The following is a 16,007-nucleotide window of genomic DNA, read 5'->3' as shown; positions in this document are numbered from 1 at the left end:
AGTTATTATTATTTTATTTGTTTTATTATTAACTTTTGGTAGAGAGTGATTAACAATTATTGTGTAACTGGGAAGAAAAATCACCTAGGTTAATTTAAGGTTAGGAGGATAAAGTGTGCATTTTATTGTCGAAGAGAGTATTTACCGAGATGGAGAAGATTGTTATTTTTAGAATGTTGGCGGATATTGGTTTCTTCTGCTTTTGATTAGAGACAAGAGAGTTAATTTAGATGCTGATTAATTAGGTCCAAGTCGAATTGCCAGCTAATGAACTCTTCAATGTTTATAGAGGCTATACATATATATGGTTAATTGAGTCTACTCAAAGAACCAATATCCTTCCTTAATGAATATAAAAATTAGGATGTTAATGGGGAGGGGCAGGGGATGCCTCCCTGCTTCTCGTTCCCGTCCCTAGAATTAATCTCCATTTCCGTCTTAATTTCCGTTGTGGGAGAATAATTGTCTTCATTCTCATTTTTCGCGTTATCCGTATTTTCTGTGGGCCCCATTTTCCATTTCTTTATGTTTAACATTCATATGAAAATTATAATAAAAAATATCAAAAAAATAAAAAACAAACTAGAAAATACTATTACAAACACATAAACATATCTTATCCAAGATTATAAGTCCACAAATACAATATAGTAAATTATAGTCTCTAACATAAAATCTTAAAATACAATTTCTATTCTAAAAAAAAGCAATAAGATATAATCTTTAACATCAAGTAGAAACTGGAGAGAGTTGGAACTGTGGAAGAGAACATCGTATGGTGCTGTGGGAGTTTTGGAATTTGAACAAAGTGGAGATGGAAGAGAGTTGGGACTGGGAATAGAGAGTAGATGACGCAGCAAACAACAAAGTAAGTAGGGAAGACTGAATAATAGGGTTAGGGTTTTTTAATTAGTGAAATTACTAAAAAACCCCTATATTAAAAATAAAGTAAGGTTATTTAAGAAATTTCAAACATTCGGGAAATTATCGGGAATGGGGCGGGGATCTCCGCTCGGATCCCCGTGTCTGTCTCGGGGGAATTTCGCTCCCCTCCCCATTCCTATGAGAAAAATTCTCCACCATCGGGCCCCATTCGGGGCGGTCTCCACGGGAATCCCCGCCTCCTGAAAATTTTTGACACCCCTAATAAAAATACTATAAATACAAAAACTCATTCATCAAATAAATATTTTGGTATTTATAAAATATTTTGGTACGATAATTCACTTGAATAAAATAAATGTAATTTAAAATTACATAAATATACTAAACAAAAATAGATTATATGTTTATTCTAAATATATCTATATAAATTGAATTAGTGTAACTCGATTTATAAATTTACATGGAAAATTGAATCACATCAATTCGATTTAGCATGAGAACTAGTAAATTAAAATAGGATAGCTCGATTTATTAAAGAAAAATATGGCAAATTTAGGTCCTTAGTAAATCAAATGAGCCACTTTTAAATTATAATATAATATATTTTAAGGATAAATTGAATCATTCTTATTTGATTCACCAAAAATATTTTTCTATATAAATTGAAACAAGCTAATTCGATTTAATGTTGATTTTTTATATAAGGGTTCAAATTTACTTCATACGATTTTTAGTATAGTTATGTGTTGAATATGAAAAGTTTATTATGAATTTTTAGTCATTTTTTTACTGTTATGTAGCTGACCTGATGTATTAACAATATGAGAATACAACATGGTATGCTTTTGGACGATCGAATCATACCATATTTGCAGACTGCCAAATTATACCATCTTACGAGACTCAACAACCATTAGTTTAGCCTGGATGAACTACTAGTTAGCAATTTTGTGGAGAGATAGTGTCTAAGACGCATATGTTTTATATGCTTTTTGGAGAGTGTATTATTCTGTTACAGGACCAGTTAAGCCTTTCAATTGATGGTGACTATGTGAGTGAGTGCCTAACAGGCTTCGAGGAGCTGCTCGGTGTGCTACTTCCTATGAACTACATTGACAAGTTCAATGTGAAGTGCACGTGGTTCCAAGAGACATTCAGTGAGCCTCCTTCAAATGTAGACGAGGAGTTCGTGAGAAAATATGCGAGGACATACTTTATCAATTCAGTTGTTTGGTAACAAGTCTAGGATACGTCTTTACATTCGGTGACTGCCTTATGTAGCTAGGCTGAATGACTTTATGGATATATCGATGCATGTGTCGTGTTGTGTTGCCAACAAGAACGTCGTTAAATTGGCTAGTCCACTGTAGCTACTTCAGTCATGGATCTCTTGGCATTTTTCTACTTTTAGAATTGTTGGGTTTGACGCAGTCGAGGTTGTGTAGAGAGTTTATCATGATATACTAGATCTACGACATACAATATTGTAAAAACGATAACTGCATTGATATACTATATTGTGATAGAGTGGCATTAGGTGAATAGAGTGCTACCACATATTAAGGGAGTATAACATCGACTTCGTGTAGCACTTAATATAGATTTCTTGATATCAAAAGATGGTAGAGGCAGTGATCATTGATTTTCCAGTACTAGTTAGTCTTGGCACCTTCATTAGGCCAACAAAGTTCAGCATTTACTCCAATTTGATATCATCCTGAATCCAGGCTCATAAAAGGAGTTCTTGAAATGGTGTTATCAGTATGGATAAAGATTCTTGTCACCCGAATTCTTCCTCAGTAATCCTAGGGCAATTGGAATTCTGGAAGATGTAGCCCTTAGAGATAAAGGACAAGCACCTCCTATAACGCAAGTGCACACCTAAAACTGCAACACCTAGAACCATCTTGGCAATTCATTGTATGACTCTTTATAATTTTCATAAATCTGTACAAGTGTCTTTTACTTAGCTAACCAAATTTTTCTATAACTCAGTCTAATACTATAATTTGTCTCTATTGTATTCTGCAGTACCTTAATTGACACACTTACATCGGCTTTGACCATAAAAAAGATGAATGCATATATGATATGATAATCAAATTTTTTGTGGTCACTATAAATTTCTGTGGATAGACATGTATGAGGTCAATTATACCTTTTGACCTCCCAAATATCTTTTCACTAGCGAAGAGTGATCTGAATAATCAACTGCAAATTTTTTCAAATTTTGTACACTTTTTATAGTACTTGATGTGATTTGACTCCAACACTCTATACTCAATCCCACAACAAATGATATAAGTCTTGACACTTAAAACAACTTCTTTTTTACCCTGAAACTGTTGACTAACTTGAAAATCAATTGGAGTTGATCTATCATGTGCATTTCTGCTTTCAAATTTGGATTCTATGTCTAAAAAACCCTACTATGTCATGGGTTTAGGGTTTAAAGTCGAAAAATGTGGCGAATATCACTGAGTTTCAGAATTCGATGGTCCACCCTGACCAACTGAAATACTCCTCCCTAAATCACTATTGTTATCCTCATCTATCATGGTGGGTTCCACATCAACATCTTACAGTATATCTTCCATGGGATATGGTTCTCCAGTCCCCGTTGAAGCTGATATCATCTCAGGAGAACTAGCTATTGCAATCACAAGCTCACCAAAAGAACGATTATCACCAATTTTCTATCATTTACAGAGTTTATATCAACTGCGAAAGATGGAGATGCCACCAACATGGCTTCAGGTGCAATTACATTGACTGATGTAGAGGCTACAACAGGCATTGAACTAGAGGCTTCTGGCATCGCTTTATATTGAAGGTTTTAATGCAATCCTCCTGAACTAGCGAATACATCTTCAAACTTTGCCAACAGTTCATGAGTTCTCACCTTAAAAAATTGACGACGATAGTGAAACAAAACTTGCAAATTTTCATCGCTCACTATTACAAAAGAATCGTACTTCACACCATCTCGCACAACAGAAATCAGAATCCAATAAAATAATTTCTCCACCCGTTTGAAGCTATGGACTCCCAGTTTCTATACTATGGTATTTTATAGTTGAACAAAATTTGTGGACAGTTTGATAAAGACACTCATTCGATCTTATCAATAAATTTTATTCCTTTCACATTTTTTTTAATCATCTCTTTGTAGTGTATAAGAATTAAGAAACTATTATCACTAATCATTGTGAATACTACTCTGATTAAAAACAAATATTTTGGTTGTATTTATAGAACATTCTCATAACTAAATCGAATTAAGCAATTTCAAATTAATTTGAATTAGATATCTAAGTAATTCGAATCAAACTAATTCAATTTACCCTTAGAGTTATAAAACCCTATAAATCAAACTCACCTATTTCAATTTAGTGTGAATCAAATTTTCGTGTCACCTCTCTAGTAAATTGAACTAGCTAGTCTATTTTAATTTTCTAATAACATGCTAAATCGGATTGTCATAATTTGATTTATGTATAAAGAGTTAAATCGAATTACTCGTAAAAGTATTATAGATATACATATAATTTATTTCTATTTAAGATATTTATATAATTTTAGACACTATTCATTTTATTTCGGTGAAATATTTCAAAAAAAGTTTGCATTGTGATAATCTGGTAGTTCATATACTTGTGTAGATTACATTTTTTTCTGGATGAGGATCGGAGAAAATAACAAATAATCCATGTGATAGGTAATGATACTAATAATGAATGGCAGGGTGGAGTGGTGGACAACAAAAGATGAAGCATTTATGCACATAAAGTGGAGCCCAAAAATCTTTGACAGGATAATGATTTGGGATTTGTATGTATATATTTGGCCTTATGCGTTAGGTCCTGTAGCATTATTGTCCACGTTTTTTAAATTCAATTGAATGATCCTTCTATATATATAGTTTTTCTTTTTTGGATTTTTCACGGTATCTCCCAATTTAATAGGTTAAAGATTAATTTATCGTAAATTTAAATTCTATTTAAGAGTCTGTCATTGGTCAATAAATTACTACATGCACAAGACATAATTTAAACCTCTAATACTTGTTTAAGCGGACGAGTGAATTAACCACTCGACCAATCCAAATTGATTATATATAGTTATATACTGTATATAGTCTATGCCCATTGCTGGACCAATTATGTCCTTTCAATTATTTGAAAAGATTAGTAGAGAAAAGGAATAACAACAATAAGAAAAGCCAACACACTACAAATTAGGACCAAGTTAGATATACTTATGAATGACAAAAAAATCCGAACTGCGGGTATTTGTAAAAATTACTCGCGACAGAAAAAAAATTGGAGATCCATTAAATTTTTACAAGGACAGAAGATCTGTCACTACGAATAAACAGAAATGGGAGCGAAAATTGAGGTGCCACTCTTATAAAAATTCGTTAAATTCTGGTAAAGTGAAATTATTTAAATATATATTTAACTTTTTTTTAATTTTATTTAAAAACAAATTAAATTAAAAATAATGTGTATAATATCTAAATATATACTAATTAATTATTTAAATTTATATCATTACAGAAAAAGAATATTATCACTGAATTATAATTGTCGACAAAGATTTCTTATGTCGCTATATTGAAAATTTTTTTGATTTTGTTTTATTTTAGTTTATATGTTAGATATTTAGTTAAATAATGTTGAATTGGATTTAGTAATATTAAATATGTTTAATAAATTAAATTTAATTTAATATATTTTAATTGAATTAAGTATGGTTTTGGTCCCTAAAATTTTCAGCCAGAATCGAAACCGTCCTTCATCTAATTTTCGATATGAAATCGTCTTTAACGTTTTTTTCGTATTAAAATCGTCATTTTCAATAAAATTTTTTGTTTTATTCCTAAACTACCCATATTCCTATTTTAATAATAAAATTTATAAAATTTAAAAAAAAAACGCGTAGATCAACTGCGACCCTCTCGTGTCCTTCTCTTCTTCCCTGTCTCGGATTTCCTCGAACCAGAGTTCACCGCTGCCGTTCATGCATGCTCCTCTGTTGATTTGAATTTCTTCGAACCAGATCTCTTCTTTGTACTTTGAATTTCTGATTTGGCTTTGTACTTGAATTTGTTAATTTGTTACTTAAACTGTTGTGGAGGTTGTGGCGGTGGTGTTGGTGTTGGTGGTGGTGGTGGTAGAGGAGGTAATTGTGTTGGTAGTGGTGAGAGAATTTTTGTCCAAAAAAAAAATAAAAAATGACGATTTTAATACGAAAAAAAATGTTAACAACGATTCTAAATCCAAAATTACAAGAGGGACGATTTCGATTCTGACACTAAACTTTAGAGACCAAAATCGTACTTATCCCATTATTTTTTTTTTTTTAAATTTAATATCTATAAATATCCATATCCGTGAGTATCTATCTCAAAATAGAAATCCATAACAGAAATAAAACGGAGACAAGAGATAATTTTCTAAACACAGAGAGAATCCCCACCCCAAAATACCCATCGTCAGATATACTACTAATGCTTTATCTGCACCAGTCCTATTTCAAATAAAAATCTTCACTATATGGATCACCCTATCGGCCCATCTTATTAGGGTGCCACGTGTAACGACAATATTGGTCAAAAAGTATCAAAACTCAATACGAATTTGTGGAAAAATAATTCATTCATGGAAGACCTACAGTTCTCAAGACTCATTTCTGTTATTTCATTTTCATTTGCATTTTATATAGACGTCTAATCTTCTATCATGACTCTTTTTAGGTTAGAATTAAAAATTAGGACAAAAAGCAAAAAATTCTCCCATAAAAGAGTTTAAAGCAACCAAAAAAAAAAACTGAAAATTAAAATAAAAATCATAACTCTGATGCCTTATTAAAATTGATAATAATATCTTTAACATAAATATCAAATGCTATTGTCATAAAATGTATAATGAAGAGTGTTTATCTATAAAAAATAAAATATAATCATAATAACGGAATTAATATAATATCAAACTAAATAAATATAAAATCAATATAAAATATACTTAAATATTATATTAATATATATACTATTTTTAATATATTCTAAAAAATATATAGTTTGTACATTATTCAACTCAATTTATCAAAACGTAAAGTGATACATTGAGTCCACTCTTTTATAATTTATGGGACTAACTATTTTTAGCAAAATATATAAAAAAAATAATTGATACAAAAATAATCAGCGTTGGTTTAATTACTTGAAATAATCTTGACGAGTGAAGTTGTGATGGACAATAGGTGTGCTTGAGTCAAATTTCAAACTAGGCAGCTAAACAAATCTAATATAAGTAGTACATAGTATATATAAATAATTAATAAAAGTTGCACGTGCTTCTTTTATTTTTTGTTGTGTATAGTTGGGTTATTAATAATTAGACATACACATATGAGTTTAGAGTTTGGCCAATGGAACACTCATTGAATAATAAGCTTAGTCATGTTCATATAAAAGACACACACATACAGCAAACTCCATTTATTTCATGACATTGACACTTTTTTTTTTATCATCAACGAATTTAATTGGAATAGTCAAAGTGCTACCCCTAAAGAAGTTTAACTAACTTTATTAATATATAGTGATATAGTCGTCAGTAATTAAATCGTTTATGTGAATATGTTAACGGCATGAAATTTGTGCTTTTTTTTCTAAAACGTGGATATTTATATTTTTCTGTACAATTACACGTGATTATTACGGCTAGGCTAGGTACTTATTTTCTTTAGATTTATTCCAAATTTGAAAGTTATAATGTCATTACAAATTAAAGATGGAAATTGTTACGCGTCATAAAGAAAAAACTAATGGTGCAAAAAAAAATGAAACGTGAATATTACTGTACATTGATTGACGAGTGATTCCGAAATTGAAAAATTATAAATAACAAGTAATTGTTGACTAAAAGTTTGACCAGAATAATCTCCTAACTACTGTATTTATTTTGCAACCTACTTGAAAGAATGTTATTTAAATTAAAATGTGTGACTATGTTTGGCTTTAAAACACATAAAATTATTGGTTCGTACCAGATAGCTGGAGAAGAACAATGCTTGATAGACCCACACAAAAAAAGTACCTTGTTTATTTATTAGAGACGGCACCCTTACAATAATGTAGGATCAGTTACGGCGTTAGGGGAAGATGGATGGTCTCAATTTTTTTGTAAAGTATTATTTTTTATTATTTAATATTTTTTTATATATTTTTTTATTTTACTTAAAAAATATATAATAAGAGATTATATTTTATAAAAAGATTAAGGAGAATTTTTTTTGTTATTGATTTTTTTATAATGACCTAATTAGTTAGGTTAATTATTGAAGATACACAGTTAATAAATTTGTGTTTTTTTTACTGTGTTTGTTTATTGGCATGGGACACTGAAATAAGAACATTAATTAAGATAAAAATTGTATTTAATAAATGAAACATGAATAGAAATATTGTGTATAAAGACACTAAATTAATATATTTTGTGTCTATCGTAACAAAAAGGACATAGAAATACTAACCAAAAAAAACAAATTATTTTTTCAGTATTTTTCTTAATTTTTCATAATTATATTTTTTATTATTATATTTTTTCTAAATTTTTGAATGAAAAAAAAGAATAAATTAAATTTTTATAATTTGTGTTAATTTATTATCAAATAAAATACAAAACACTAGCTTTTATATTTTTATCTTTGTATCTTATTTTCATCTTATTTTCGATCAATATCTTATCTTGTCTTATTATTTTTCAGAATCAAATGCAGCTTTCGATACTTAATTGAGATATTTGACCAGTAAAAAAAAGATTTAAAGTTCAACAAAAAAAACACAAATTAAGCCAATAAAATAACACTATCTAGTCTTATAAAAATAAAAATATTTAATAATAAAAAAGTTATTTAATATTTATTAATTAATTAATACTAAATAAAAAAATTTTGAGTATTTTTTTTAGCATTATTATGGTTATAAAAAAAATACGCCAAACTCGTAAACCGTTGCACCAAATATATTAATATTAATGTTAATAACTCAAATTCACATCACATGCTTATTATACTGATGAATTAAAGTGCAGTAATTTTTCTTAGTTTTATATAAGAATAAGACGAAAATTTAGGTGAGTTGTAAACACTAAAAGTCACTATATATAAAGCGGTGACATGAAATGTCAATGTGGAGGTAGAGGTCAGCGTCAATTAATTGAAGCAAAGAAGATATCATCCAGATAATATATTGTATAAAAATGGAAAATAATAATTCCATTTTCATTTTTAATAATTATATTTTTTATATACTTGTATAAATTTATAGAAAAAAGTTGATATTAATAAAATAGAATAACATTATCATTTTCCTATCCCATACATCCTTAACTATAATTTTTTTATATATTTAGATATGCAGGTAAATTACATTATTATTATTATATTTCACTTTATTTAATTTAATGCATATCATTTTAGGTCTAATTAAGGAAATAATAATTTTTAGGTCTAATAATAATAACTTCTGGCATGGAATGCATGCATGCATGCATTACAGTATTAGAAAGTTCCCCTTTTTTTTGTACAGTACAGAGAAAGTTGCTAATATTGTTGTTAACAAATAAAAAGTAGTTAATAAGAAAATGCTATAATAAGTTACTTTAAGATAAAGGGTTGGCGCTTAGGTTTCACTTGCTTTTGGTGTGATTGAAATGCATGCTTAATTTGCATTTCCTTATAATAATAAACAATTGAGTTTGAATAAGATGCCATTTTGATAGGTGTTCTGTACTTTTCGATTTATTTCGCATCTCTTATTTTGGAGGAAATCTTTTTTTCTTTTTGGAAGAATATAATCACCTTTGAATATTTGATTTGAGACCCACAAAATTAGAATAAAATCGCAGAAGCCATCGATATATGTAACCCTCTACAAGAACTTCACTAATTTAATATATATTTTTCATTGTTGGAAATGCACATGTCAGACACTGATCACACACGTTCTATTTTAGATTATAAATTTTTCAAATGATACACTTAACTATTAGTGATAATAAACATTTTTTAAAAAATTTTTGAGGTTCATTAAGACTCTTGACTTTTCATTTAACACTTTAATATCATGTCATGATATCATTCATTCCAAAAGTTTCAACTGATAGGAATAGATAACACTAATAATTATATCTCTAATACTCCCTAAACTTCTATTATGCACATTGTATAAATATTTCATTGGCTCCTCATACTTTCCCTTACACAAAACATTACTTGTTTTAAACTTTTAATACATTTAAAAGATCTCCAATTACTCAGTTAAATTTATTCACTACTACTTTAACTAGTTAATGCCTCATTTGGTCATCTACCTTAGTTCCTAATTAAAGCATAATTAATTCCATTCATTGTTTTAACTTTAAGGTAAAAAAAAAAATATTCGCGATATAATAGAAAATTAATGTAAAAAACTCAAAATTATCTTATTTTATATTTTTATTAATTATTATTTATCTTATTTGTATTCATTAATTAGTAATTATTGATGAAATAATTAAATAATATTATATATAAAATAATTATGAACATTAAATTAAATAAAATAATTTTTAAATTATTGCCTTTCTACAGTAACCGAATGTGAAAATTGTGAGGCAAAAAAAACTGGAATCCTTGACGAAAATAGGAAGAGTACAAAAAAAGAGGTGTTTCATGAAATCCAATTTACTATTAGAAGCATGATTTTAATTTCAACCATAGCATACATACAAATACATCTATCGTTTTTTAACAAATTTTCATATCTACAATTCTACTTGGCCACACATGGACTCTCCAAGACACGTTCTGCTCTTCTTTTTCTTCTTCCTTGTTCCCACATGCTTCTCCAATGAATGTTTGTGTTCGAACCAAACCTCTTCTAATTCTTATTATTATTCATCATCATCATCATCATCACTGCAAGATGAGATTGTAGAGCTTGCAAACAGGGCAAGCATGTTGAAGTGGATGAAGAGAATAAGGAGGGAAATACATGAACACCCTGAGGTTGCATATGAAGAGTTCAACACAAGTGCTCTCATAAGACATGAGCTTGATCAACTTGGTGTCTCTTACCAGTGGCCTGTGGCTAACACTGGTGTTGTTGCAAAGATTGGTTCTGGGGATCCTCCTTTTATTGCTCTCCGAGCTGACATGGATGCTTTGCCTATTCAGGTTCCCTGCTTTTAACTATTATTATTGCTTCAAATTCTCTCTTTTACTCCAAGTTATGGCCTTTGTTGATGTAAATGCAACTTAGGAGAGTAGAGTGGAAGGTGTTAGAATTTGAGAACTACTTCCTTTGGAAGATATTTCTTGGTGTCATGAAGTTTTAATTAGAGTTGTTTTCAGAGAAGGGGAAGAGTAGGGATAAAATCATTGAAGTCACGCGCACTTGTTCTCCATTTTTGAAATTTCTTTTTCTTTCCCACAATTCCAATTTGAGATCTCCACGGCTCTACCAGAGTTTTCAATTTGCTATATTAACTGAAAAGGGTCACATTGACATCAATTTTGAACTTTCCTTTCTATGCTTTGTACAAGTCTTCAATTCAATTAGTCTATCACTATCCTCAAACCAACTTGGATTTGTTGAGTGGTCAACTCACTGGTTCACTTAAACATGTGTGAGTTGGCGTCTTGGCGAATCTATTAGCAACCTAAAAAAGTCTATCAGTATTCTCATACTATGTTCCATTTTACTCTTTTTTGTTCAGATTTCTTACCTCAGATTGTAATTTTATTATTTAAGCTAAAATGAGTGAATGGTATATTGAATGGGTGGCTGCCAACAGGAACTGGTTGATTGGGAGCATAAGAGCAAAGTTGATGGCAAAATGCATGCTTGCGCGCATGATGCACATGTAGCTATGCTCCTTGGAGCTGCAAAAATATTGCAAGAAATGAAGGACAAGTTGCTGGTAATGAAAGTAGAACTTGAAAACGATAAACATTAGGAAATGTGTTATATATGTTATTGACTTTGTAAAACATACGCAGGCCACTGTGATCCTAATATTCCAACCAGCTGAGGAAAGAGGCACAGGAGCAAGGGACATTATCGCCGAAAAGGTGCTGGAAGATGTGGCAGCTGTTTTTGGCCTGCACCTGGTGCCGGAGTATCCCTTAGGAGTTGTGGCGTCGCGGCCGGGAGAGTTCTTGGCCGGTTGTGGAAGCTTCAAAGCTAACATAAATGGAAAAGGCGGAGCTTGCCTCGATCCTGTTTTGGCTGCTTCAACATCAGTGATTAGCTTGCAAAACATCGTTTCAAGGGAGACAGATCCTTTAGATTCTCAGGTAAATCTTCAAACACTCAATTATTCAAACCATTCTTTCTTTTATTTGAAAAAATTGATAAAATTATGAAAGAATAGGAAAAAAAGATTAAAAAATTTTATTGATTGTTGAGTGATTAAATTGTATTATAAATTATGAAAATAAAATTAAATATATATAGAACATTGTCTTATGAAAGATAAGAACAACTAAAGATAAGATAATAAAGATTAAAATTGTAATTGAATTTCAATTACGTATTCTGTTGGGTTGAATTTGTGGACAGCGAGATTTCTTTATTGTTGTCACGGATTAAGGTGTGGAAGAGGAGTTTAATAAAAATTATTGTTATGGCAGGTGCTTTCCGTGGCCATGGTGAATGCAGGATCTTCCCTGGACATAATCCCCGATTCAGCCACCATTGGAGGCACTTACAGAGCATTCAGCAGAAAGAGTTTCTATTGGCTAAAGAAAAGGATCGAAGAGGTAACTGCCACATTCTTGTACTCGCGAATTCGCTGCATGGTTAATTTACAAAATTAGCCCTGTTCAGGTAATCATAGCGCAGGCAGAAGTACACAGGTGCAGCGCGGAGGTTATTTTCAACGGCGATGAGCATCCAACAATCCCTCCGACGAGAAACGACGAGAGAATATATGAAGTGGTTAGGGAAGTTTCAGGCATGATTGTAGGAAAGGAGAACACAGAAGTAGCACCGGTGTTCACCGGAAGTGAAGATTTCGCGTTTTACTTGGAGAAGGTACCTGGAGCTTTCGTTCTGGTTGGAATGAGAAATGATGAGACTGGATCCATTCACCCTGCTCATAGTCCTTACTATGTCGTCGACGAAGACGCGCTTCCGATTGGTGCTGCATTGCATGCAGCATTTGCTCTCTCCTTCCATTCTTATTCAACAAATTCTTACATTTGATTCCATTCATTCTTACAGTGGCAGGGAGGACTACTTTTGCTCAAAACAGAAAGAGTTTAAGGCTAACCTTTTTCAGTTGCTCTTCTATTTGTATAGTATTTTAGTAAAATTCAGTCCATTTATCAATGAATTATATGATTACTTTCATGTAAATTTGCTTATGAAAGAAATGGAAAAAATCCGATTACTCTATCAGATGTTTTGTATTTATTAAGGACAAGAGGTTGAAGGAAATTTTCCAGATTCAGAGTTAGGTATCATTATTTAAAGTTTTAAAGGAGTATCAGTTATAAAGAATTATATATGGATTCCATGTATAATAGATTAAAATTAACAAGATTTAGTTCAGCATCTCAAAGCAGCAATATTGACCACATAAAGTTATGGGAAAGTTGTGTACTGTCAGCATACTTTTACTTATTCCAAAAAGAGTCTATGCATAAAATTGTGTTAAAATATGTTAAAATCGATATTCTAGCTACCTGCGTCGTACGAAGATCTTATATATCTCCCCTTTGATTGAGAAAATTGTGTTAAAATATGTTAATGACTAATGAGAAGCAGACATGTGATATTGAAATGATATGATGATAAGAATGGATGCATGGCAGATGAAATAATCAAGGAAAGAGATATCTACAGTACGGTCGGATATTGAAATTGATAATATAGATGTATGTATGTATGTATGTTTGTATGTGAGGTCGGTTAGTGGTCCTAAATCCTAATAGTAATATTGTTGAATTTTTGAATATTTTCATTCATGGAATAAATCGTGGTATGCCTAAATTTGAGGTATATATGGACCCATCGGTGGTACGGTGACGGTGAACGAAGAGATATATTAGAAATATAATTATTTATATTATTTTTTATTAATTTAAATTTTTTAAATATATAATTTTATGATATTGTATTAGAATTTAATTTTTAATAAATTTAAAAAATAAAAAAATAGTATAAAATAAATAATAAAAAGAATTATGTAAAAAATAAATAAATTTAAAATAAATTTTTGTTTAAATAAATGTTAAAAATATAAATATTTATAATTTTTTTATTATCAATATAGATTTTTAGAATAAGTGGTTGGTGACAAAATGTTTCTAAGTTGGATAAATACAAATACCTGAATCGGTATTCTTGGCCCTTTCAAAGCATGCGGAGGACTTTTTTGTATCTTATATATGGACATACATATTACATATTGATATTATTATTAGTACATACATGATACCTAACATTAAATTTATTTTATTTTCAGATACATATGTCTTTGTGTGTGTACAACTAATAATCTATATGCATGCTTACTTGATGCCTTTACAATTCCACCTGTCATTTTCTGCTTGCGCTAAATAATACTCATTCACATAAATTAATTTTCTAATTAAGAGTACCTTCAGAATATAATTAAATTTTTAAATTTTTGTTGTCTAATATTTTTAAGACATTCATTAGTTGATTCTTAGTAATAATACAACTTTTTACACAATAATAAAAAAGAAAGGGTGTGATTGTAATTGCAACAGTGAGAACTAGCTAGCACTATAAAAACTATATTAGTAGTAGCTAGCTGCAAGACACATTTCAAGTTGTGTAGAGTTCATAATAATGGAGAAGAAAATGAAAGCTTCTCTACAATTTCTTCTTGCTATCATGCTTGTGATGTTGCTCTTCTGCATGGCAAAGGTAAAGAGTATAATGGTTTAATCAAGTAGTGTTCTAAAACATTGATGAGTTGAGGAATCTAAATAAATAATCTTTAAGTTACTCTTTATTTATTTATTTATTTATTTTAATTTGCATGCATCAGGTGTCATGTGCTGACCCTGAAGCCAAGATCCATAACTATGTCACTGGTTCTGAGGTAGGTTTGTATGTCATGTTATTCATCTTATGTTTAATTTGTGTTCTAATAAGTTCTAATTTTTAACTAATAAGATACTTAATTAATTGTTAATTTGTGTTCTAATAAATAATTGTTTAATTTTTCAGGTAGTGAAAGGACCAACTAAAAAACTTTTACCATTTGTGGGTATGATATATATTCTTCTGTATGTATTAGCTATGTTTAATTTAAGCAATATAGACCAACTTATTAATCGGATAAATGAATCATATAGAATATTATTGTGATTTAAATAAAATAGTTAATTAGTTATGATTATTGTTGGTGGTGAATGAATAATAATGAAAATGAAGATTGTGGAGCAAAGTGCGAGGCTAGGTGCAGTGCACACTCAAGGAAGAAGATATGCATAAGAGCATGTGGAACATGCTGTTCAAGGTGCAAGTGTGTTCCACCAGGGACTTATGGCAACAGAGAAGTGTGTGGAAGGTGTTACACTGACATGGTTACTCATGGCAACAAGCCCAAGTGCCCCTAGAATCTAAGATAGTAAGCATGCCAAGCTGTCCAACCCTCTTTTCTTACTATTCTTATTATAATATTGTTATATCTATATATATCTATTTTCCCTCTGGACTTGGTATTTGATAAATTGTAATTATCTATCTACCGTGTTTTATCATATCTATGTATGTTATGCTATCTGTAATGCATAATGATAATGCTGGATTGCTGGTATAAATTGTTTAATAAATAAATAAAGAAGTATGGATTTTATTTCTAAGGTATAGAGTAAGTTTTAAAGTATTTTCTAGTCGTTATATTTAAATTTATAATATTTTAAAGTTGTTTTAATATTATTCTGTTATTAGTGATTCGTTAATAAATTAATGATAGAATTGGATAAGATTGAAATGAATTTAAAACGTTAAAATTTAAATAGAATAAAAATGTAAAAGATAAAAATAATATATTAATTGTAAAAGAATTATTTAATTAAATAAAATAAAAATG

General features: G+C 29.9%; 2 protein-coding genes across 2 annotated transcripts; both read left to right on the top strand.

Moving 5' to 3' along the window:
• Positions 1 to 10,647: 10,647 nt before the first annotated feature.
• On the top strand, positions 10,648 to 13,336 carry LOC107481282 (IAA-amino acid hydrolase ILR1-like 4). Its single transcript, XM_016101535.3, has 5 exons — positions 10,648 to 11,109; positions 11,730 to 11,855; positions 11,935 to 12,231; positions 12,568 to 12,696; positions 12,764 to 13,336. Exons 1-5 carry the CDS (start codon positions 10,720 to 10,722, stop codon positions 13,139 to 13,141), a joined length of 1,320 nt encoding a protein of 439 aa, XP_015957021.1. The 5' UTR covers positions 10,648 to 10,719; the 3' UTR covers positions 13,142 to 13,336.
• A 1,419-nt stretch (positions 13,337 to 14,755) lies between these two features.
• On the top strand, positions 14,756 to 15,777 carry LOC107481283 (gibberellin-regulated protein 2). The gene is made up of 4 exons (XM_016101537.3): positions 14,756 to 14,833; positions 14,958 to 15,011; positions 15,140 to 15,179; positions 15,347 to 15,777. Exons 1-4 carry the CDS (start codon positions 14,756 to 14,758, stop codon positions 15,529 to 15,531), a joined length of 357 nt encoding a protein of 118 aa, XP_015957023.1. The 3' UTR covers positions 15,532 to 15,777.
• The last annotated feature ends 230 nt before the right edge of the window (positions 15,778 to 16,007 follow it).

This window comes from Arachis duranensis, chromosome 3, assembly GCF_000817695.3.
Source record: "Arachis duranensis cultivar V14167 chromosome 3, aradu.V14167.gnm2.J7QH, whole genome shotgun sequence".
Taxonomy (NCBI): Eukaryota; Viridiplantae; Streptophyta; class Magnoliopsida; order Fabales; family Fabaceae; genus Arachis; species Arachis duranensis.
This window is presented reverse-complemented; position numbering and strand designations above follow the sequence as displayed.

Bases quoted from the DNA above. Each gene is read 5' to 3' on its own strand.
- LOC107481282 (XM_016101535.3), top strand. From the start codon at position 10,720: ATGGACTCTCCAAGACACGTTCTGCTCTTCTTTTTCTTCTTCCTTGTT. The intron at 12,232-12,567 runs GTAAATCTTCAA...TTGTTATGGCAG, and splicing joins CAGATCCTTTAGATTCTCAG to GTGCTTTCCGTGGCCATGGT. The intron at 12,697-12,763 runs GTAACTGCCACA...AGCCCTGTTCAG, and splicing joins TAAAGAAAAGGATCGAAGAG to GTAATCATAGCGCAGGCAGA.
- LOC107481283 (XM_016101537.3), top strand. From the start codon at position 14,756: ATGGAGAAGAAAATGAAAGCTTCTCTACAATTTCTTCTTGCTATCATG. The intron at 15,012-15,139 runs GTAGGTTTGTAT...TTAATTTTTCAG, and splicing joins ACTATGTCACTGGTTCTGAG to GTAGTGAAAGGACCAACTAA. The intron at 15,180-15,346 runs GTATGATATATA...ATGAAAATGAAG, and splicing joins AAAACTTTTACCATTTGTGG to ATTGTGGAGCAAAGTGCGAG.